At 41.3% G+C, this 23,364-nt stretch overlaps 1 protein-coding gene across 5 annotated transcripts in view; it reads right to left on the bottom strand.

Moving 5' to 3' along the window:
- Positions 1-23,364, bottom strand: part of TEDC1 (tubulin epsilon and delta complex 1) — an 86,320-nt gene that overhangs the window by 34,218 nt on the left and 28,738 nt on the right. For all 5 annotated transcript variants that reach the window (XR_008578113.1, XM_054834185.1, XM_054834181.1 and 2 more), the window contains one exon: positions 2,421-2,507. Coding sequence is in view for 4 of the 5 variants with exons in the window: in XM_054834185.1 (XP_054690160.1) it covers positions 2,421-2,507 (87 nt within the window). In the remaining variant the exon portion in view is untranslated. The remainder of the gene's footprint in view (positions 1-2,420; positions 2,508-23,364) is intronic.

The raw sequence follows: 23,364 nt of genomic DNA, 5'->3' as shown, positions 1-23,364 counted from the left end.
CTGGTCAGGAGCCCTGTCAGCTCTGCTTGACCATGACCACCTGGCCGGTTCTGGAATTAATTCTGCAACTGCCTTCAGAGATAGCAACTGGTATTTGAAATACTCAGAAAAAATACCAAATAACTTCAGAGTCCTTGAAATGCATGTACCAATACACCGTGGTACACAGATTATGTAGAAACACAGAGTTTTCAAGCCAGGGTTGCAGAGCATAACTAAAGGATCCAGGCCTCCTCACTCAAAGAGTATTAGATATTTATTTCCATACTGTTATCAAAAAAGACATTAAATAGGAAAGGTCATAATCTCTTTTAAGGACATAATTTGCATTCAAAATTATCTTTCAAAATTGGAGAATTTGAAAACAGTGAGAGGAAATTCCATAGTTGAGCAGCACAGTCTACACACAGGCAAGGAAAAACCAAATGCATAATTACTGGCTCAGCAGCAACATTGCTGGAAGAGATGCCAAAAAAACAGAAGTCACCAATGTCATACTGTTAAAGTCAAGTACCATTTTAGAAAGTATAAACACAAGTCACTGTGATAGAAGAGCGCTGACCGCTAACACTAGCGTACAGGTGAGGTGCCTGAAGTTAAACACAGACAAATGGGAAGGAAAATCCCACATGAGAGCAACAACAACCATCAGAAGTTTGAGGGAATGGCCTACAAGGGGACATTAGGAGAACCAATTTTGTTTAGGCTAGCAGCTGGACTGGGAAGGCAGTGACATGCTAACAGCCTTCACTTATATGAAAGATTGCTATGAAGAGGACGGGAATTTTTTTCCCCTCTTTCTCTCTCTTCTCTGCAGGTAGGTTAAAAACTCTGGCTTAATTCACAGCAAGAGATTTTTAGGCTCATACAAGAAAAAAATATTGTAAGATAGCTAAGAATGGCAAAAGACACTCTACAAAACCTCCTTTCTCAGTGAGCATCAGCACTGCAAGTTGGCACAATGCTGTGCTGGGGCCAGCAGCTCATGCTGACCAAAGCCCCAGCTCATGACAATACCAACATGCTCTGGGCACTAACGGGCTAACAAACTGCATGGAAATAAAACAAAGCTTTTCTGTTTTTTTGTTGGAGGTATTTTCCTTTTTTTTTTTGGTGTGTGTGTGTTGGTTGGGTTTTTAATTTGAAATTAATTAAATGATAGGATTTTAAAGCAACATTACTGCTGTAGTTATGTAGTTATGTCAGGGTCTGTCATGCTCCTGCCCACAACCTTGAGGAAGACCTGGCAGTAGCTATGCAAGAATAATCCCATCCATCACATCAGCAATTCAAAACATAGGTTAAGTAGAGAGAGAAATGTATCCTCTCATTCCCTTACATCCTACAGCATCAGGGAACAACCACCATCATCAGCAAAACAAAAGAAAAAGGCAAATCCGCCATCCAGCCTTTTGAACAGATTAAAAAGATGTGCTGATCAGATTTTTTTTTGCAAGTATTTATTTAGGACATAACTCCAGGAAGCACACTAACACAATACTCCCCTCACCATTCAACATGTCAGAGGCAAAGGTTTTGCTGTAATGTTTGCAGTTACATTTTGCAGATTTGGAGCCAGGCTTCTGCTAGTGCTGATGCTTTCCAAACAACCCTATGATAGTAGACATGTAAAGCAAAAACCATTGTATAACTAATTGCAATCCAAATGGCTTTGCACTGGAAGTATTCTTCAAGACAGGTGACATAATTTTACACTCCTTTGCCTTGCTTTTAGTGTAGAACAAGGTATATGGGCAATTAACAGTCAGGTCACTGATTCTCAAGATTTTGTAAACTCATACAATTAATGTGGTGCTCTAAATTATTTTCAGCAACAGTGAATGGGCAAAAGTTGTAGAGAGAAGCGAGATGGATGGTAATGTTTACACGCGCTTGAGAAATGGTAAGATGCAGAGAGAAAGGCTTATTGATTTTCTTATGATCATTCAACACAGTTCAAGGGGAAATCAGCAATTTCAACACATTATTTGGCTGGGAAAAGTAAAGTTGCTTTCAATATCAGCTGCTTGCAAATTTAGTTGTTCTCAAGTCCGCAATAAAGCTTAGAGGCCCTCTTCTGAAAAGCCATTTAATTTTAACAAAATGTACAATTGCCGCGTTTAAAAAACATTAAAGAGATGAAGATCAGACATTTTCATTTGTGTTAACTGTATGAAATTCTGCCACTCTGCCCTGCAATTCCTCAGCTTAGCTGGGTGAGTCTTACTCAAGAAAAACAGAGGGATGACGGAGAAGCAAGAAAACACTCCTTACTTTACCAAAGGCTTTTTTCCCTTCTCAAGTGCTGTTGAACAGTTGGTTTGCAGTATTTATTGTTGTAGGAAGGGGTCTTTGGAAGCGGTCAGCTATTTGTTAGAGGCAAGAAAGCTGCACCCTTTGAAATTAGTTTGATTTATTACCATCCAGTGCCAATAAACTGGTTCCAGTTGCTTCCACTCCAGAAAGGCTTCTAGTTGCATGGTTTCAGACTCCAGAAGCTGTAATAGCTAGAGGAAAGGAGACAAAGGAAAGAAAATCAGGTAACATTGGTCACTTGTGAACTAAATGAAATGTGTGTTTGGTCTAAATTACACAAAAGAGTGTTGGTGGTACACGGGAAAACAGTGGGTTACTTTACAAGAATGTTGTAAAACCAGCTGCGGAAACCACGTGAATCACTTTTCCCAGCATCACCAATTAACTCCTCACCCCAAACGTACAAATACCCTCAGCTTTTACATACATAAATGTGAGTTTCCATATTGGTTTTAGGGATCAAAGGGCCATAATTCTGATATATTAGGCCTAGATGCATGATCACCTTTAAATCTTCTACGCTTCTTGACTACCAAAATAAGTTATGTTTCGCCAAGAGTATTTTTTTCAATCCACCCATTCACTCCTATTTATCAAGGCTGTAAGGTCTGAACACCTTCTTCTCTTCAAGGCCATGTACGGCCTCTTCTTAGCTAAAACTTACACAGTTGGTCTTTGACTGGGTCTCCTCACATTCGATAAGATACACAGGTACCTCTACTAGCCCAATGTTATCTCCTTCCCATGCTGCTCCCACACCTGGAGAAAACTCAGAACTCTACTATCACCAGTCCTCTCTGCCTCCTCCCAAAACGTTTCATCCCTTATTCAGATCACTCAAACTGAGATGATCTCTGATGCTCCAAAATAGCATGGAAGAACATGGAAGAAAAAATGTTATGTATTTTATAAGTTGTCTGATCTGCTGCATGAGGAATCACTCCCTTTACCTGAGAGCACTTGAGAGAGGTTATGTTCTAGCTGTACAAACTATAAATTTTTCACAAATATATACATAACACATGTATGCACACAGGTATAAAGAGACATTTCAAGACTAAATATTTATGTATCAGTAAAACAAAAGTTCTTGAAAGAATATACGAACAAATTAGGTATAAATCAGAGCTTACCAGCTTTAACAATTTCAGTACTGGCCATATATTTGAAATGAACAATTTTAACAGCAATCTGACGCCAAAAGCAACTTTTTAAGATGACACACAAACAGTATGTGGTCTCGAAGAGAATGATAAAGACCAGATCAGCACCAGTTAAACTCACCTTATATAGGTAACTATCTTCTGCTAGCTTTGTTGGGTTTAGTTACTTACTACATAACATATAATTTAAGGAACTGCTAAGCATGAGTTGACTTTGCAGTTTTATTCTGCAGATATAACTTGACAATAAACCAAAGAAAGGAACGCACTTTGGAAGAGTAACTGCTAGAAATTATGAGCAGCTTGCTCCAAAACACTGCTGGATCCAAAATACAATTATTACGCATTTGATTTGTTCGCACAACTGACACTTGGCATTACATTTAACGACTCTGCTAGTCTCAAGCTCAGCTAGTATATGAAAGGTGGAACAATGGGTTTCTGCCTCTTTTTATAGGTGTATCTAAAGCACAAATGGCTTACATTATGGGATCTGATGCTGGCAATATAACCCAGCCAAAAAGTTGATTAAATATTCAGGCAACAGCTAAGTTACTTGATTTTAAAGTAACTTCGTAATGTGGTCATGAGCTGTATGTGATTGTAGTTATGAACATGTCTTGTGACAGCTAGAGAGGGCTGAAGGTTGTAATGGGGAGCTTTTCATTCTAAGCCTTCAAAAAAAAAATCTTAGTAAAAACATAGTCATCATGCTTAGTTTTAGTCTCACTAGAGGAGCTCCTGAATGTTAAAAAAAAGCCATATGCCACTTGCTTTCACACCACAACTGAAAGAATATGGTTCTGAAACTTCACCAAACCTGTAAAATGATCTGTTAGAGTTAACTGACCTTGACAACAGCCAAGGCTTCCTGAGTTGTCTCCTAGTCTCAAGTCTTTCAGGATCTTTTGCATTTTGGGGGTTTTTTTGGGTGTGTTCCCCCTCCCCCCACCCCTTTTTCTTTTTTTAAACTGCTCCATTTGTCATGCCAAACTTGACCAGCTCATTTGAAAGCATTCATCTGACTCACCTATTTATTGCATTCTCGCTTTCACTAAGGTATTACCACTGTCAGAAATATCAGGCCAGCAACTGTGTGCTAGATTGTGTAAGCCATAAATCAGTAATGGGATGACTACAGTGCTCATCCTAGGAGGACAGTTTTCAACCTCGCTGGAGCAGCCCATGACAGTGTTAGGCAGCCTGCAATAGCCAACATTTGAGTTTCTGCCCAAGGGACTGAAGGCACTGTTCCTGGATGCCAATACCCTTTGCCATCCTTTATATGAGCCTTGCAAGACTCTGATGTTATTGGAGAATAAAGCAGAACACAATAAAAACTAATGTACTACAAATATCCTTGAGATACCTTAGCAAAAGCCATAAAAAAAACAAATAAACGTTCAAGGCAGGGTCAGGACAACGGATTGTATGTCTGCATGCCGTGAATTTGGTCACAAGGACAGTCTCCACATGACCCAGGAGTGACAGGCTTTCACTTAGACATACCTGCACTTAGCAAATGAACAGCTATCCGTATCAGTCAGCTTATTTCCCCCAACCTCATCCTTTACTCAAGCTTCTCATGAACATCTATGGTTCTTTAACTAAGCTACTCATTTTGTGACTTTGATGTCAATGGCATACATTTTCTTAGGTCACTTGTCACAGTCATTTCAGCTGTATTTGCAACTGTGGAAACCAAAGCCCGACTTGTACCTCTGCATTCTCCCCAAATACAGTACGTCTCCTTATTCATTTAGTACCAAGAACAATTCACACAGAGATGCCTTTATATGCAATGAGCAGTTCCACTTCTGCTGCTACATAAACCTCTCAAAATTTAAGACAAACTCACAAGCTGCACCTAAAACTGTCTGCTCATTTTCATTGACCCAAGGACCCAGATGTTGTCATGCCTCCTAATGAAATTTAAAGACTAACATCTGCAGAAGAGCATTAATTTTGTCTCATGAACAAAGTGAAGCAGCAAGTCAAAAATATGCCTTACATGGATATCTAAGTGATGCTTAGGGATAACGTATGAAAATTGTCTTTCCCTCTATACAGAATTAAGACAATGAAATCCATTTCCTTCGTTCTTCTGGAAGAAGTTACTGCTCTAAAATACTCACAGAGAAAAAGTAATGACAAATTCAAATTGCTAATCTCTGTGGAGAAGTAAATTCCATAATGAATGCTGAGAGCAAACACTTTGCAGTAACAACTTCTCTAAAATCATTGTAAAGAAATCACCACTGGTGCAAACGACTTGCAAGCAACAGCTTTGCTATAGAGGCTAAACTGTGCTTAACTGAGCTGCCTCAGAGCAGGCTGCCAGGAACCCTCAGAGCGATGCAGAAGAAATCAAACTCTGTAAAGAACAAGCCTTGCTTCCTCTGACACGTGGCTGTGATCTCCAAAGCCAAACGTCCCGCATCCAACGCGGCTCGGAAAACTACATTTTTCCTGGACCTTGGGAAACTTTGGGAACTTCAGCTGCAGAAGTCCTAGGTGACAACAGCATCTAGGTGGTTTTGGTTACTCAACAAGAGGCCAAAGCTGAGTCCTCTTTGGTATCCACAAATCTAACTTGCACCAAAATCATTAAACGTATTTGTAATTACTCTTTTCTCTTGAGATATTAATCTTTTTCATATTATTTACTAGCATATTGCTAAATTCATTGATGCCTGCAGAGTGTGACAGAAATCAGTATTTAATAATTTGCAGCATAATGCATCCTTTTCACAGTGTCAGTTCCAGAGAGCTCCCTCAACAAGTATTTAATCTCTGATGTCCACAGATCATAATTCAACTACCATATCAGTGGCAAAAGTATTTTTAATCAAAAATTGCTCTGCCTAAATATTCAGAAAATTATCCTATTGTTAGACAGACAAAAAACAGTCTTTCAGCAATAAATTATGTTTCTTGGCTCAGAGACAAAATACTGCTGATTCATGACCTATTCATGTGTGACTGTAGACAGAAAACTTGCACTGGACTCCAGACCACTGCAAAATTCGCTCCAAATGCCAAGATCTCAAAAGTATGACTAAAGACTCGAGACAGGGTTGGCTTCGTATGAAAGCCTATATGGGGAAAGTATCAAGAGACTATTTCATACTTTTATTTACTTATTAGGAAATAGCTTTATTCGACTTGAATTTTGGTAATCTGAATACTACTACTGAATATTTAAGAACTGTGGGAGAGAAGAAAAGCAGAGAAGTTCCTTCCAAAAAACACAAAGGGGTAAACACCCATGAAAAGGTTACATAATTTACATTACCAGAATTAAACCATAACTGGGATTAAGGCTTTAGAGACCTAACCAAGCACCAGGTGAAAGAAATTACAACACAGCTTCAACCAGTACAAAACTCCCTTACCAAAAAAACAAGCAAATCTTGACAAACGAGCACCTCTCAGCAGGCAAGCTGTTAGCTGGATGATATTTGGTTTTAAATGGCATATACTGCCCAAATTGCACTTTAGCAGGGCTAAGTTTTGAGACCTCCCTCACCCAAAAACCAGAGAAAAATCTTGATATCATAAACCTCTGAGGCTGGGACAAAAGACAACGCTGTAGGTGGACACACTCATTGCTCCAAGATTCAGTTCCACATTGCAATTTTTCCAGAAGCAAAGCTGATTTAAGACATTCCCCTATATCCCTTGAAGGCTGAAGTGAAAATAAATAGGCCTGAAAAGTAGAAAGTCACACTGGAGTAGTGTGAAGTACAAGCAGCTGAAGAGCTAAAACCAACGGACCAATAAGCAGCCTCTAACCACAAGGCAAATAAAGATCTACTCAAGTAGTCATTTCTTTGCCTGTGAAATAGCGCTGAGGGGCGAGACAGAGCAGGAGAAAGACTGCATGCAGCCCAGCCGTGGCAAGGCGGGTGGATCAGAAAGGCTCCTGGATGACAAAAGTAGATCAGAACTTCTCCCACCACCAGCTGTGGACCCCATAAGGACCTTGAACAAACCACTAGTAGGGATGGGGAAGCAAGTATTTCTGCATCTGCTGACCATCATTGCTTTTGGAATTGTAATGGCACTTTTTTTTGTTTTTCCCCTGTGGTGCAGACTGTAAGAGAAAACACGGATCTTCTGCAGAAGATAAAATACATAAAATACAAAACCCAGCAGCTTTGGATAGAGGAGTGTAATTCCAGATGCCTGGATGTGTGCAAAACCTCCAACACCTAAACCAAAATATGTGACTTTTCTACTCACCAACACCAGTTTTATACCACCACGACTCAAACTTCAATTGAGCTATCTCAGTTTTACATTGCTGAGAGCAGGGAATCAAACCACTAGTTAAAAACTTAAGTGACAAAGATCATCATTATAAAACATAATTGCTATTTGTGGAGGGATTTAGAAAACAGCTGTTTAAAATGAAACTGAAAGAAAATGGAATTTAAAGCAAACAAAATGAGGCATTTGGCACATAAAAATTGTACTACAGCGCTCACGTTGCTAGGCAATGAACTGGGATGTACTAACAACGACATTAATTTGCAGAGGAACGGGTCAATGAATGGACCAGTTTGCATTCTTCCCTGTGGAAATGGCACATATTAAAACAGGGGAAAAAAGATCAGGAAAAAGACAACTGAAGTGCAAGTTTTATACTTTAACAGCCAAGATCAAGGTGAATGAGAATGGAAGTGGTACACATTTTCTTACCTAAAAGTACCACTGATTTTGGGTGCCTAACGGCATACCTCAAGAGCCAAATTTTCAGGCAGTACTAAGTACCTTTAGCTCAATATATGCTCAGTTAAAGCACATCCAGTAGGTACCAAAAATCACAATTTACTTTAGAGAAATCTCAGCCAGAGGATTTGAAAGAAAAGCACCAAATTATATCACAGTACTGCCTGACAGCTGTTCATATTATACTGCCAACCAGAACCTCCATGTAGCTGATGTCAAAAAAAAAAAAAAGGCCATTATTCATCTGGTTTTATTCAGACTGTTTCCATACACAGAACAAAGCATTATCCATACTGAGGTTTTTTTTTTTCCCCCCTCCATATACTTGCCCACTTTCCTACATTTTTAACAGACCACAAAACCACACATAGAAATCAACAGGAACAAGCAATTTCTAATTTGCTTTTATACTCATCTGAATTCAGAACTGATGCTACACTTCTGAACAGTATTCTGAACTTCTGAACAGGTTTCTATGTTTCCACACTGGATGTTACCACACCATGAAGAAGCGCTAGTCATAAGAGGAGCATTTCCTTTCCTTTGTGTGTGTGTTCTGACTACTAACTTCAGCAGGGGAACTAACCTTTTAGGTTTTACCCTTCCCCCCTTAATTATCCCATCCATCCTTGCCACCAGCTTATTATATCCACCTACTGTGTCCTTCCTTGACATCCTTATCCTGCATTTGGCAATGAATAGGCAAAACCACTATCTTTATACAAAGCTAAAGAAATGCCTTTTTTTTTAAAAAATCAGTCTGTATTGCAAACACCTACTAAGCCAAGGGGTTGGCTTTTTTTTCTTCCCTTGAGCTTCAGTACTTTCTCTTCAAAATAAAGGGCTATGTAGCACAACTTGTGCACAAGTGATGTCTTACCCTCCTGCGGGTGCTTTTCCGTATTGGTTCATCTATTTTCAACAGAGCACACCACAGGCTGCCAGTCCCAAAGGCCATGTAAGGCTCCCGAGCCTCCTTCTCCCTCCCCATCTGCTCCCTGGAAGAACAGGGGCTCGGAGGCTCAAGGGAACTGCCTGCCTCATGCAGACCTTCCCACAGGCACCTACCAGCTCCCTGCCACCTTCTTTGCCTACTGGCCTGTAAGGACCAGGTCATCCTTAACCTAGGACTGGATGAGCAGTGACATCCAGGGCTTCCTCAGTTCAGCTTCAAGGGACAGCTCATCAGGGACGGAGCTGCATGGCTTCACCTGCACTCCCCAGGCATCATCAGATGTACACCATGACTAGGACTGGCATGTACAGCATCCACAGCTACAGAAACACAACCTCTAAGCACCAAAAAAAAAAAAAGGTTATAAGTGTTACATAAAATCTAGCTCTCACCCAAAGACAGAAAAAGGAACACAAAAAGAATGGCTTCCACTATTGGAGACCCAACAGCACACAGAATTACCACAGATGTTCATGTTAGTTAAACAATGAATTTGAAAAGTTATTCGATATGCAGATTAGTCTAAGCTTGCTAACTTGATATGAATACCATTTCTCCCAGTCTAGCTCTTCTTTGAAAAGTCATCATAGCTTATCATGTGTGCAGGTATTTGCATACATTTTAAAATATCCATTACTGACTAGAGAAACTACTAAAGTCTGCTACAGTCTCCCTTATGTCAATTCATTTCTCTTCCTAGTCTCTTAACACAGTCCTTTAAGTGACAAACATATTTAAAAAGGATCACAAATCTGAAACCACTTGCAAAGCATGAGTAACAGCTGATTTTATAACTCTATTTCCTTTCCTTCCTGGCTATCTAAAAAAACCAAAAATACCTGCCAGTAGAGCTGAGTTAACATTATGGGCCAATTGCACAGAAAGTTTAATTTTACAAGGCTATAAAAAAAACTCTACCAGTCTCTTCCCAATCTGAGCTGCATTCTCACCTTTAAAAAACAGATTTCAGTTCAACTTTCCAGTAACAGTTCAGCTGTGACCAAAGCCATTGCAATATATGAATTTAACTGTAGTTCGCTTCCTTACCAAGCATGAGGCTGGAGAATGCAGTGGTCCTGTTCTGCTTGACTTTCTGGATGGGTTAAGTGTCTTTTTGATGCAGCGGTGAACGGAGGACAACAGTGAGGGATCACAAGATCATCATAGCTCTGGGGCACTTCTGGGGCACTTCAGTTTCAGCCTTCATCAATAGCCATATTTTGGTACAAGAGAAGAGTAACAAGCCTGAAGTCCCTTTTCTGCTAGAAGCTGATAACTGGTTTCTCTTTTCAATGAAAAGAACAGTAATGACTCCACAAGCAAAGATGCTCTGCACTCTCTAGTGGCTACTGTTAGCTTCAAGGCACAATTCAGGAGATGGGTTATGAGTTTTAAAGTTCCTCACCTTAAGATTGTTTCCTAAGACTTATTTTGTTCCTTCAGGGCCCAATACCCCAGTTAAGATCCACTAGGCTGGACCAATGAGACCCCTTCAGACTCCATCAAAGAATGGCAGCAAGTAAGCAACTCTTTGAAGTCTCCTCCCAAGGAAGGTTGAGAGGCAGCATGACCAGGGTATTTTGATGTGAATATGGAGACCAGACACACCTCTCACACCACACATGCCCCTACACATCAGCCTCAGCTGACCCAGCTGATAAGTGGGAATTTCATCATTCAGCTTACAGACACAAGATACGATGCTGGTACAACCTTTTCCGTAGCACCGCAGGGGACCACAGAGCCTGCCTGGCCTCCCTCTGCTGGTCCAAAGCATCACCTGAGCTGGGGCAGCCTGCTCCTATCGCTGGGTTTGTTAGCACTTCCACCAAAAAAAAGTTATCCAATGCCAACTGATGACAAAGCACCTCAGCCTTGTCTCTCTGGCTTATTAATTCCAGCTGCATTGTCTCAGGTGGAATTATATTATAGTATGTTACTGTCATTGTCACTGTCACAGCATTCAAATTATGTTAAGTACAGCATAAAACAAGCAAAAGCACAAAAGCAGCAGTGAAACTCAGTATCACCCTATCGGTTTTTCTGTCACTGGCAATCACAACCAAGCGTTCATATCAGTCAAGCCACATAGCATAGTTCCTACTTCAGTGCAGTATCTATAGTGTTTCAGAGATACTGTCCTTTCTGATGGTGTAGGAGACTAAGATATTGCTGCTACACAGTCCAACAATTTATGGAGTCTGTGATGAACCACTGCATCGTTTTTCAAGGACCAAGAACTCTACATGCTTGGTCAATAAAATGTGCTAAGCAATAACTCATCCCCAAAAAAATGGTGATGGCAACTCCAGAACTGCAGCTCTATTAACTCTTTTTTTTTTTTTTTTTTGTATGGATAAGTTTAGCTGAAGGCAATATTAGTGACAAATTGCAGCCTGGGGAAATTTTCAGATCAAGGTAATAATGCCATGAGGTAGAATGATTTGCTTTAGTGTTGCTATATAATGCTGCCAGTTCTTCCAATGGGACACTAATTGCAGCCAGAGGCCACCTTGCTTAAAAAATATCTAAAGAAATATTTTAGCACTAAAACTGTCTGGAGTAATAAAAAAAATAAAGCATCCTTCCCAAGAAGGGGCACTGGGAAAGTGAAATCAGGTACAGAGTTCAACAACTAAATGATTCACAGCTGGATGACAAGCTAGTGCTTGTCAGTTGAAGAAGCTGGTCTCACACTAACACCATCAGCTGCAGAGCAGAACCACAGAGGTGGGAAGGGACCTCTGGAGGTCTCTAATACAATCTTCTGCTGAAAGCAAGGTGCTCAGGACTCTGTCCAGCAAGCCCTGAACATTGACAACAGAGATGTCAGCCCTTCTCCAGGATCTTGTTCCAGAGTTTGACCACCCTCATGGCAACTTTCCCCCTTATATCTGGCCAGAATTTCTCATGTTCCAACTTGTGACCATTGCCCCTTTTCCTGTCCCAGTGCACCTTTGAGAGGAGCCTGGCCCACATTCCAGCCCTGGCCACCTCAGTGGCTTTACTGGACTTGCTCCTGTATGCCACTGTCCTCGTGCTGGGGAACCCAAACCAGCCACCTAGCACTCAGTCTCACAAGCGCTGGGCAGAGGGACAGGATCCCTCCCTTTGCCCTGCCAGCTGCACTCCTGCTAACACAGCCCAGGATGCTGCCAGTCTTTGCTGCCTGGGCACACTACTGGCTCCTGGGCAACTTTTTGTCCACCGGACCCCCACAGGTTGGGGTTTGGGGTAGGTTTTTTTTGGTTTGTTAGTTTTTGGTTTTTTTGCAAAGCTGCTTATTAAGCAGTCAGCTCCCAGCCTGTACCACTGCAAGGTGCTATTCCACCCAGAGGCAGGCCCTCATGCTAGCCTTTACTGAGCTTCCTGAGGCTCCTCTCAGCTCATTTCTCCAGTCCATTTTGGTCCCCCTGAACAGCAGCGCTGCCCTCCAGTGTATTCACTGCTATGCCAAATTTGGTATTGTCCACACACTTGCTGGTGGTGTGCTCCATCCCATCAAGTCACGAATAAAATGTTAAACAGCTGGCCCAAAAAGCTGATCCCAGATGGATACCACTAACAACCAGACACCAATCTGAGTTCAGTGGCCCAAGCAATTTTCCACTCACGCCATCCAGCCCATCTTTAACCAACTTGGCTATAAGTATTCTCCTTTCGTGATACATAAACATAGGCACATTCTCTGTCCCTATCTGCCTTTCTCGAAGCTCTTTAATTACATGTGTCTGCCTCCTCCTGGGATGGGATACTCCCCACTGCTTTGAAAGGGAAGGGCCAGCAGGATCTGAGGGCTGCAGAGGTGGAAAGTGCCCATCCCTGAGCAGGCGGAACTGAACCAGCCGGTAACAGCAGGCATCAGATGAGCAGAAAACCATCTGACACTGCAGACAGTTGCAGGAAAGGAGAAACAGAAGAGATTGTTTTGATCATATTCATTCTTTGAGATTTAAGCAGTTTAGCTCCTGCAGTGGTTTGTTTCTTTCTTTCTACAGCATGAGGAAGAGTCACTCCATACATTTCCAGCCTCTCCAACCTCCCCAAATTAACTCTCCCATGGGTACCCATTCATCCCTTCTCCTGTCATCAACCCCAAACTTCCAAACTGACCTCCAGCTGCTTCTTGGCTCTGGATTGTCCTTGTCCATCTTCCAGACCCGATCTGGAAGCCAAGCCTCACTGCTTCCAGAGGAGGGGTAAAACCTCAGGCAGCAACACAACAGGGACAACCAGGGAAGTTAGAAGAGGAATTCCTCGCCCAAGACAAGTGGTCTGCTGTCTGCCCCGACAGGAGACCACACAAAGCATCCAAAGGCAAGTCATTTATATTTAACCTTTTTTCCCAAAGTCATCCCTTCTAAAAATTGACTTGAATCTGCCTTCAAAATATCAATATACATTATCTTGCACAATTTGATTGCTCTTGCTACTATGGTGCCCAGCTGGCCAGAGCCTTTCACTTTCTTAAGAAGGATCAGGAACTCAGCTACAAGTAGACACTGTCTAAAAGCAGCTTTGAAGCCATTTGGCTTCTGTAGTTCTTCCTGATTTTACACAGATGACAAGATCTGCTCTGCCTTATTTTTGCAAATGAGTACCTGGATCCATTGTTTCCAACAGGTTTTAATAACTACTATACCAAACCATGTTTTATGTGATAAATGTCAGCAAATTAACTGAAAACTAATTGCCTATGGTATTTCAGAAGGAAAATGATATGGCAGCCTACTCCCTCTTTCTATAGAGTGAAACATTAAAAAAAAGCAAGAGTAAAATTCTTTGTTCCTGCCATGCAGCACGGGGTGGGAAGCACATGCTGTCATTAACAGGGGTTTTTTTGCTTTCTTAGTGCTTATTTTTTCCTTGCAATGAAATGCAAGAAGGAAAAGTGATACCTGAATCAACAAGAGGGGTTTTTATTTCATTTTTTGTTTTCTCCGTAACCACTCTCCTACTCTACAGGAAATACATAACCAAATCACCCCATTTGTAAGACAGTATCCACTACTGCTCCAGTAATTATAAGGAGAGGTTCCCACATATACAGCCAGAAGAAACAAAATACAACAGCTTTTTCCAATTTCAATAACATTCAACGTACAAAGCTTCAAACCAACCAAGGCTTCTCCCAGAAAAACAACAATAAGTAGTAAGCATTCTGGATTTTAAAGGTGATCTACGCAATCCAGCTAGTAGGACCAAAATACTTTAGTATATGGTGCTGAACATCCTCACGCCCAAGGAAGATGTGGGTTTCCCAGTTTCCCATCCTCCCTGCAGGCTCCAAAACTCTACCCATCCCAGCGCAGCAGATTTCACTGTGCACAGCACCACGGCAGGCACCCTGCTCCTGACATTACACCACCAAAAGACCAAACTAGAGATATCTAGAGAGAAAAACAAAATAAATCTTTCAACCAATATAACCCATGGGGGTTTAAAGCCAGTTCCTTCTCCATCATTCAGCTCACCAGTATCAGGAGAAAGCAGTAGTCTAGCACAGGACAGGACTCTCAGACAGGGCCAGAAAGCCAGCTCAGACCAGCCGAGTATCACTGACATGCTTCTGACCCTGCTCATCATACAGCAGCACAGAGGCTAGATTTTGTTTGACTCTGCAGGTGACCTTCTTGTTAAATCCATCCTTACAGCCTCTGCTCTTTCTTCTTTGAACAACCACCATCAAAAAAATCAAGTACTCTGGATCATTCAGCTCCCTTGAGCTTTCTTGTGTGAGCCTCCAGGCCTTCTGCATTTAGGTGCTGGAGCCCCATATATAATTCAATATGTTATCAGATCTGTTCTCCTCTGCAATATTAATATGTTAGCTCCCATGTTAGTTCTCACCAATCTGACTACCATGCATGTAAAATGTCTAAAGTAACTGCGGCTGGAACAACAACACAAAACATTAATTTAACAGAGGGGAAAAAGCATTGGCTTTGACTGGCAGTGTTGTTCAGAGCACATGGCAGTAAGTATGTTTTACACTTTTAATGCACAATCCAGCAAGATAACTGCTAAGGTTGGAAAGTGAAGCATTCAAAGTTAAAGAGTGCCAGAATTCAAGCTGCCTAAACGACACTAATTTGACCATCCTATGTATATAAGGTCTACAATTACATGACCAAAATATTTCCCTTCATAATCTGTCTCACCAAGGGCATATAATGGCTGGTGCTCACTCCACAAGCTATTCCTTTTTAAATTGCATATTATTCTGTTTATTCTTCAGAGGACATGGACTTATTTGCCACACATCATTCAAATCCCATTCTGAAGGCAGAATTTTTATCTTCCACATAAACAAGTTATCTTTCCTAATGACCCATGTGAGATGAGATGATAGTATTACTGTCCTTTTAGAAATGGGAAATGAAAGCAAAGAGATGAAAGTAAAATGCTTCCATTTCTTTTGGATGCCTTAACTGAGACTTCTGAGACCCAGTTTTCAGAGAATTTAAAAATTACCATAAAGCACTTCATGGATACATCTACCCAGCGCAACTCAACAACTTGCAGAGATGCTTTAGGTAGTTTTCATTGAGTTATTTCCTGAGCCAACATAGCCATGGCACACTGTCTCAGCTGATCAGCTCTAGTGGGAGAAACCAGGCAGCTGGCCCAGGCTGCATTAACACACACCACTCCACTGACTCCAGGATCCAGCCTAATACTTCAGCAGAGCAGTAGTGCGTCCTTGCAGCACACATCATCTGGAGTTAAATCTGACATTTCTAGATGATGCTTCCTGCAGTGCTGAAACTCTTGAGGGGCTCCAAGCAGAGGTCCCACCAAATTCAGTAACGGCTAGGAAAACTCAACGTTTCCACAAATCAAATCCCTGAGCATCAAATTGGACACACAAAAGAGGGGAAACACTCCATCAGCAGCCCACCATGGAAAGTCTAGTTTAAGTAACTTGCCATGGGGAACTTGAGAACCCAGAGGCAGAGGAGTATTGCAGCTCTCCAGGACAAAGCCCCACTGCCTCAGCTATTAAGGCTCCCTTCTTCCAATTACTCTCCCACTCTTACTGCTATTTCTTCACCTTCATCAACCATTTCTTCATCACAACTCTGACTCAGAAACAAGGCACTCTGCACTCTGAATGATACCATAGTTTTAGCATAAAATATCCTCATAAACATATTTAAAGTATTGTTATACTGCATCATCTTACTCCGATTTAGACTATTAATTTCTTTGCTTTGTTAAAAAGATACTTTTGAAAATTCCTCCTGCAGCAGCATACCCATTGCTTATCTGCAGCATCAGACTCTTGGGTCAGACTAATTAACAGCAGTAGTAGGTTGTCCGCAGGACTACTGGTTGTCCACTGGAGCATCACTGGAGGGAGATGACGTTGTCCTGCAGGTAAGAAATTATTTGGAATCCCACAAGAAGCAAGACAATGATTCAAGTCTCTAGACAGACTCATCTTCCTGTTCACGGCTCCCTGTCCTAATTCTCCTCTCCAGTCATGACCTTTCTGTCTATATTCAGCCCCTCCTGCCACAGCCTCTCTTCAGTGCCTGCCTCAGTCTCTTTTCACCCAGTCTGAATTCTTTCACACCAAAGCCACCTTGCCTCCCCGCTGCCCTCATGCAGGCCTCTTGTCCAGGGGTCTCTTCCAGCTCCTGACTTCCCTGAACAAGAGCCAGAGCAAAGAGACTCTTTGCTGTCCATCCTACCCCTTTCCTCTGCCTGTCCAGAGCCCTACATCTACTCCCAGCCCGCAGCTCCTAACACAGTCGGTCCATGTTCCCTGTGTTCTTCGGTGAATAATGTTAGAATGGCTTAGCAAAAGCAAGTTAAAGACAGGAAGAGAGGAAAACCTGAATACTTTAAAAGGGCAAAGCATTTGCTATTTTTATTTAAAGTGCTGTGGTGAGCATAATTATGCAAATTAAAAAAACTTGTCATAATTGACCTTTTCAAAACATGTGTGTCCATGGGTCTAACATACAACTCATTGGTGAACCCTGAAATTTATTAAAGGTCAGTTCTAGAACTTCTCATTTGATCATTAAAGAACTTAAGATGCACCCAGCAGCAATTATCAATGAAAACAAACTTGCTTAAAAACAGGTAAAAATTTTGATGCATTGGATTAGAAAAACCTGTATCTTAAGAGCTCTGTAAAAGGAAAAGAAAAAAATTGTTCTTGCTACAGAATCTATCAGCTTCCTTGTTGTTCTGAAAATGCAACAATGCCAGAATCCAAAGATTCTGGTCATGTGAAGCCCTGTAAGCAGATTTAGTAAACGGTCAGAAGTCACTACCGATTCAAACTGAGTTTATTCTGGCAGCGTGTAGAGTAACTCTAAAAATCTCATTGTGTTTAGATCCTTTGGGGCTTGGCTGTCTCTTCTGCCCTATTGCTCCAAGAACTGTGTCACAGACATTTGTATTCCTTTGGGGAAGATTGCTCTCCACCTTTCTGATCTCATTCACAGCAGCATGGTCTCTCCCTACCTTGAAAATCGGTTCATGCTACAATCTTTCTACGAAGAGCTCACACAGAGCCTGGCATAACACTGAGTAAAATGAATCTCCATGAAGATTTCTGTGGAGTCAAGACTGGCCAAGGATGGATTTCAGACAGAACCCCCACATTTTCACATATACTCACAAGCCCTGATGTAATTACTCTTGAACTTTATGCTGTATTAATTTTTTATGCAGGGTCCACTTGAGAAATTTCAAGTACTTTTTTCCTTTCAGGAAACTGAAACATGACGACAAATAGGCAAAGCTGTCCTTAGTTAGAAGGGTAGTTACAACATGAGAAACAGATCCCATTCCATGACAGAAATGGCAGAACTATGGCTATTACCAAGGGAATTAAGCAATGAACATATAAAAAGCTGAGTGCCAGATCAAACAGAATTAGTTGCCAGAGCATCACAGAAGATAATGAATCTACAACAATTTATACCAGTGAAGGCAGCTTGTCCTTGAAGCTCAAGGTCATTTTTTTTTTTTAGAAAAGAACAAATCTTTTTTCTGGAATTTGCATGCAGTACAAGCCTTTTCTTCCTGAATTAATCTTCTACGCAGCAGCATCATGGACTATAGCTATGGATGTAATTTCTTTTTTTTTTTTTCTCCATCGGTATCTACACTCCGAGAAATGTGTTGGTTCAAGGGCTTCTTGTACAACAGATGGAAGGACATCATAAAATATTAGATGGTCCCCTAGCACGCTGTTTGAAATTCAAATAAGGTTATATATCCTTAACCCCTACCATACAAGACCATAACAGGGTTGATTATAGAAATACTAGATACTAGCACAGGTCTGTGTCAAATCAGTAATGTGACATGGTGTCAAGCTAAGCAGCAGGGTTTTAACTGTTTATTTTCATTTAGCGCCTCCCTGCAGCATCTGTCACCACCGGGAATGTTCCACGAAGTCCCAAACAACCAGCACAAGGACACCAAATATAGCCTGGCACACAGCAGCTGGAATTATCCTGCCATAGTTATTCCATTTTCATCCAAGGAGGTCAGCAACTTAGGATCCATTTCTGAGATAATGCAATACCATAGCAATTATTCAGTAACTGGCTGAATAACTTGTACTGGATAACAGACTTCACTTTCGCTGCTCTGCCCTCAGATACGTTCCAGGAGGTAGTGCTCGCACTCGGATGGAAATGGACCAAAAACTCTCACATGGTGTTTGTGCACTGAATATACTGGTTGATCTTACCTTTTAACAGGCCTACGCAGATAAAGTACTTCAGCAGTTCAGAAGGACTTTATGCAAGAAGTGCACAAGCCCACATGTGCATGTACACGATGCAAACTGAAGACTCAAATTTCATGCAAAGTAACTATTAAATGCATGTCCAACATTTTTGAAAATTCAAAGCCTATCAGTTCCTAATGCTCCCAAACTGAACATACTTGTTCTGAAAAGAACCAAAGGTCTTTAGTGCTTTGCATGAATTCAAACCATAGGATATTACTCACAGAGAATAAACCTGTTGTGTCACCCATCTGTAACAGCCATCTGGGACAGATGTTTTAAGTGGAAACTGCCACAAGATTTAGGATCCACAATCAACTTATTTTTCAGCTTGATCATTTACCCCTTGAATGTCCCAAGAAGATATTATGGAGTCCCTTCTGACTGAAGGAAGCAATACACATACCGTACATTGGCTTCCTTCCCTGATACGTGAACAGTCAAGAAAGCAGATCAATGCTACGCTCGTACTGTCCTATCCCATCCCACCCAATCCCTGCTGCTTGGAGAGCTAAAGCTCACCTGAATTTTTTATGGACATGGAATTGACCATACATAATGTATGCAAAGTCAGACAGACTATTTGTTTGCTCTTTCTTACTTGCTACCAAGCACCTTAGATCCTTAAGCCAGAGAAATTCCCTTTAAAATGTGTTAATGAGCAACAAGCATAAATATTTTTCACAAAATTCTGAAACAAAATTATTAGCTATTCACTCCCAAGTACTATGAATTTCTCTGCATGTCTATCTGGCACACAGCTGTATTATTTATTTGCTGTCACACGCAGTAAATTGATCTACTGGCATTTAAAGGTGTCATCTTTACTCATTACAATTTCAGTAATCACTTCAGCACTGCCAGCACTGTACCAATGACCTGAGTTCTGACTACAACTTTTAATCTCGGCTAATCACAAAACCTGCAAGATTGAATTCCGCATAAAAAGCGGTATAAGAAGAGAGAAAAATTGAAGGACTAGGGTGCTTTGCTTCAGAGTTCATTGATCTCTATATGGTAACAATTTGATGAGAGAGTTAATGACTCTGAAGTACAACATACATTTTTCGAGCTCAAGGTAAAACATCAGAACTGGTGATGCTGCAATGCAGAATTAAGGTAAATGGGCTTCATATGCAAGAATGGGATTTTATTATGTGCACAATTAAAAACTACCCAATCGCTCCCACATCACAATCACTGTCCTCACAGTTGCAAGAGGAACGTGACTCACAGCCAGACAATACTGCCCTGGAGAATTTGGGGCAGATGTTGCCTACCCTCAGCCACATCCTCTGCATGCTCTCCCCAGTACACTTCCAAACTATTTCAGCTGCAACACCAGAGACCAGAATTCTATTTCTGCCCTGAGATATTTCAGGCTGCCAAATAAGAGCAGCCCCTCAGTCACACTGGGGAACTGTTTAAAAGCAAGCAGTACCAGTACAGCTTGGAAAATGTACCAAAGCACAAAGACATTCAAGATGCGCTAGATCATGTTCTAGCATACTCTAAGCAATACAGGCAAGAGGTTTTAAAGACAAGACACAATGAACATCCAGGGACCCTAGCACTGCACAGGCTGTTGCACGCTGCCGCACTGTAATTGTCCCCAATTTGCACACTCTAGCACAGCCTCACAGGCAAACAGCTCCATAACCATCACCACTGACTGAGGCACTTCTGCTGAGAAAATGACCACCAGTATGTTTCTCATGCACCACTCTGCAGCCCAGAGAGTGTTCAAAAAGTCACGACAGCATCCTGGGAAAGAAAGGACATGCATGTGGAGGTCAAGAGCTAAAGTGAGCACGCATATGTACTTCAACTGGAAGTGGAACACCAGCTGAAATAACATCACCTCCCCTTCACTGATACCCCTGGGCAGCACAGGAACTAAACACAGAGGTGACCTGCGTCTCACAGCCACATGCATATATAACCACACATATATAACCGCAGCCAAGCCAAACTGCAGGGAAAGTTGGAATTTTGATCATGTCTCACTAGAGAAAAACATAATTAAAACTATTACACTTGGAAAACTTCCAGCTCTATGAATCTGACAAAGACATTTATGATGATAAAAGAATAATAATGTCCAGTAAAATCCCTGTACATAAAAGCACACTAAAAAGTTTTATAGGCAGAAATCCACAAGAAGAACATTCTAAACAAGTTAATGTGCAACTTCTATAGTAAAGGGGCAGCATGACTTTTCCATTTCATAAAATAAAGTTTAACTTCACAGCTATCTGTATCCTATCACACTTTTCCTGTCAGACTAAACATCTCTTGTTTTATTACAGGACAGAGCAACTTATCTCTTGGGGTATTTTTGATGAAAATAAACTCTATGCTTCAATAAAACCAACCCAATGTCCCTTCTGCGATAATTTTAACACTTCAATCCACTTTGCATTTCTATCCTTTGAAGGATGCCTAACACAAGAAGGAATTCATAACACTATCCACCAACAGGGGTGCATTACAGTAAGACATATTGACATGCTTGCTCTTTTTATTGATCCATACAGCAGGTTGTTACTTGAGGTAACATTAACAGAAGTGTCACATTACTTAAAGAGAAAAAATTATTTCACAGGTTTTGGAAAAAACATTTGGCAGAGTGGTGCCATCTGCAACAATATTTGAAAACCAAGCTATTCAAATATGCATAATTTACTTAATCTTATCAAGATATTTGAAAATTAGAGGCTTTTTATTACATTTTCCAAAGAAGCATCACTTTGCATATTGAGTATTATATCCATCTGGAAAACTGACATTTGAAACAGCCTTGCCTTTTCAAGTCCATACCACCTTGTTATATTGGGCTCTTCATACATACTGAGCATATGACTTCTGGAAGCTGTTTTGGGGAAATAAGGGTAAAGAAAGACAAAAATGACAAAGTTTGCTCAAATGTAAGTCTCTTGAAAATATGTCTACTGAAGCGTTGTGATGATTTCCTGCAATTTTTCCTGCTTATTTTAGAATCAGGGACAGAAGAACAGCTTAGAGGACCCTCTTTTCTTGAATAGGTTCAAGAGCTTCAAGAGGTTAAGAATTTCACAGCTGATTATGCTGACAAACAATTCCAATTTTGGACTATTCCAAGCAGTGACATAAGAATTTCTAACACGTGAGCACTGGAGCCTGTTTGAAATTGCACCTGTTAGAGCCCAGAAACTGCAGATGGAGACTGTGGCCACTCAGTTTATTTGAAGAAAACATCTTCTGCCAACCTGCCTCTGTCCCTTTCAGTCATGACGCTGGTTTTGAAGGGGCGGGGAGAGGGGGGTCCCTTGTTTCATGTATTTGCACGCTCTAGCACAGCCTCACAGGCAAACAGCTCCATAACCATCACCACTGACTGAGGCACTTCTGCTGAGAAAGTGACCACCAGCATGTTTCTCGTGGAACACTCTGCAAGTCCGAGGGTAGAATGAAGACCCCACAGATTTTAACCAAGTAACGTAGCTGCCCGCTAAACCTTCTTGACTGTAGTACTTTACCTAACCACAACATTTAAAATACAAAAAGATTCTTTCCATTTTATCCTAATCCTCCACTGAACAGCACACCTGAAGCAGATGTCCAGGAAAGGGAGCAGCATGCAAGAAAGAAAACTCCTGGAATGAAGGTGGTGAGGCACTGGCACAGGTTGCCCAGAGAAGCTGTGGATGCCCCATCCCTGGAAGTGTTCAAGGCCAGGCTGGATGGGGCTTTGGGCAACGTGGGCTAGTGGAGGGTGTCCCTGCCCATGGCAGGAGGTTGGAACTAGATGATCTTCAAGGTCCCTTCAAACCTAAACCATTCTGTGATTCTATGATTCATTAACAGCATGGTCAAAACCAAACAGGCTTTATTAGAGTATCGTTATGCTTTACTGTATCAGATCAGTGACATATTCAGGGCAAGGCTTTGGAAAAAGATAGTTGCAAAGTCCTTCTACACAAGCCTGGAAGTTTCTAGTACCAGCCCACCAGACCCTTCTAGACACTTGCTAAGCTCTGGAAGACTATAGAGTACAGGCTTCAGAGGACTGTGCTGCTGTGTGTTCTGAGTTGCTGAGCAAATCATAGGAGGGGGACTGAAGCAGATATGAAAAAGAAATCTCAAGGTGACTTAGCCATTTGCTCTAGAAAAAACAATAACTTTCCAGGAAAGTGTTCTTAACAGCTGGACCTTATCAAGAGGCTGGATGTAAACCGTTCATTCAAGGAATGCTCAGCAATGAAAGATTTTAGTCTACTTTATTTTAGGAGGTTTGAACATAAGACTACCTCCCATCTTCAAGTCTACTTTTCTTAATTTCTTTATGTGCGATATTTACAATGCCCACTTCTGTTCTCAACATAGCAGCAGAAAGAGTATCTTCTCTGAGTAAACAGATCTAGACAGACTGCTAGAAGTTTGCCAAATACTGATTT

This window comes from Grus americana, chromosome 8 (assembly GCF_028858705.1).
Source record: "Grus americana isolate bGruAme1 chromosome 8, bGruAme1.mat, whole genome shotgun sequence".
NCBI lineage: Eukaryota > Metazoa > Chordata > Aves > Gruiformes > Gruidae > Grus > Grus americana.
This window is presented reverse-complemented; position numbering and strand designations above follow the sequence as displayed.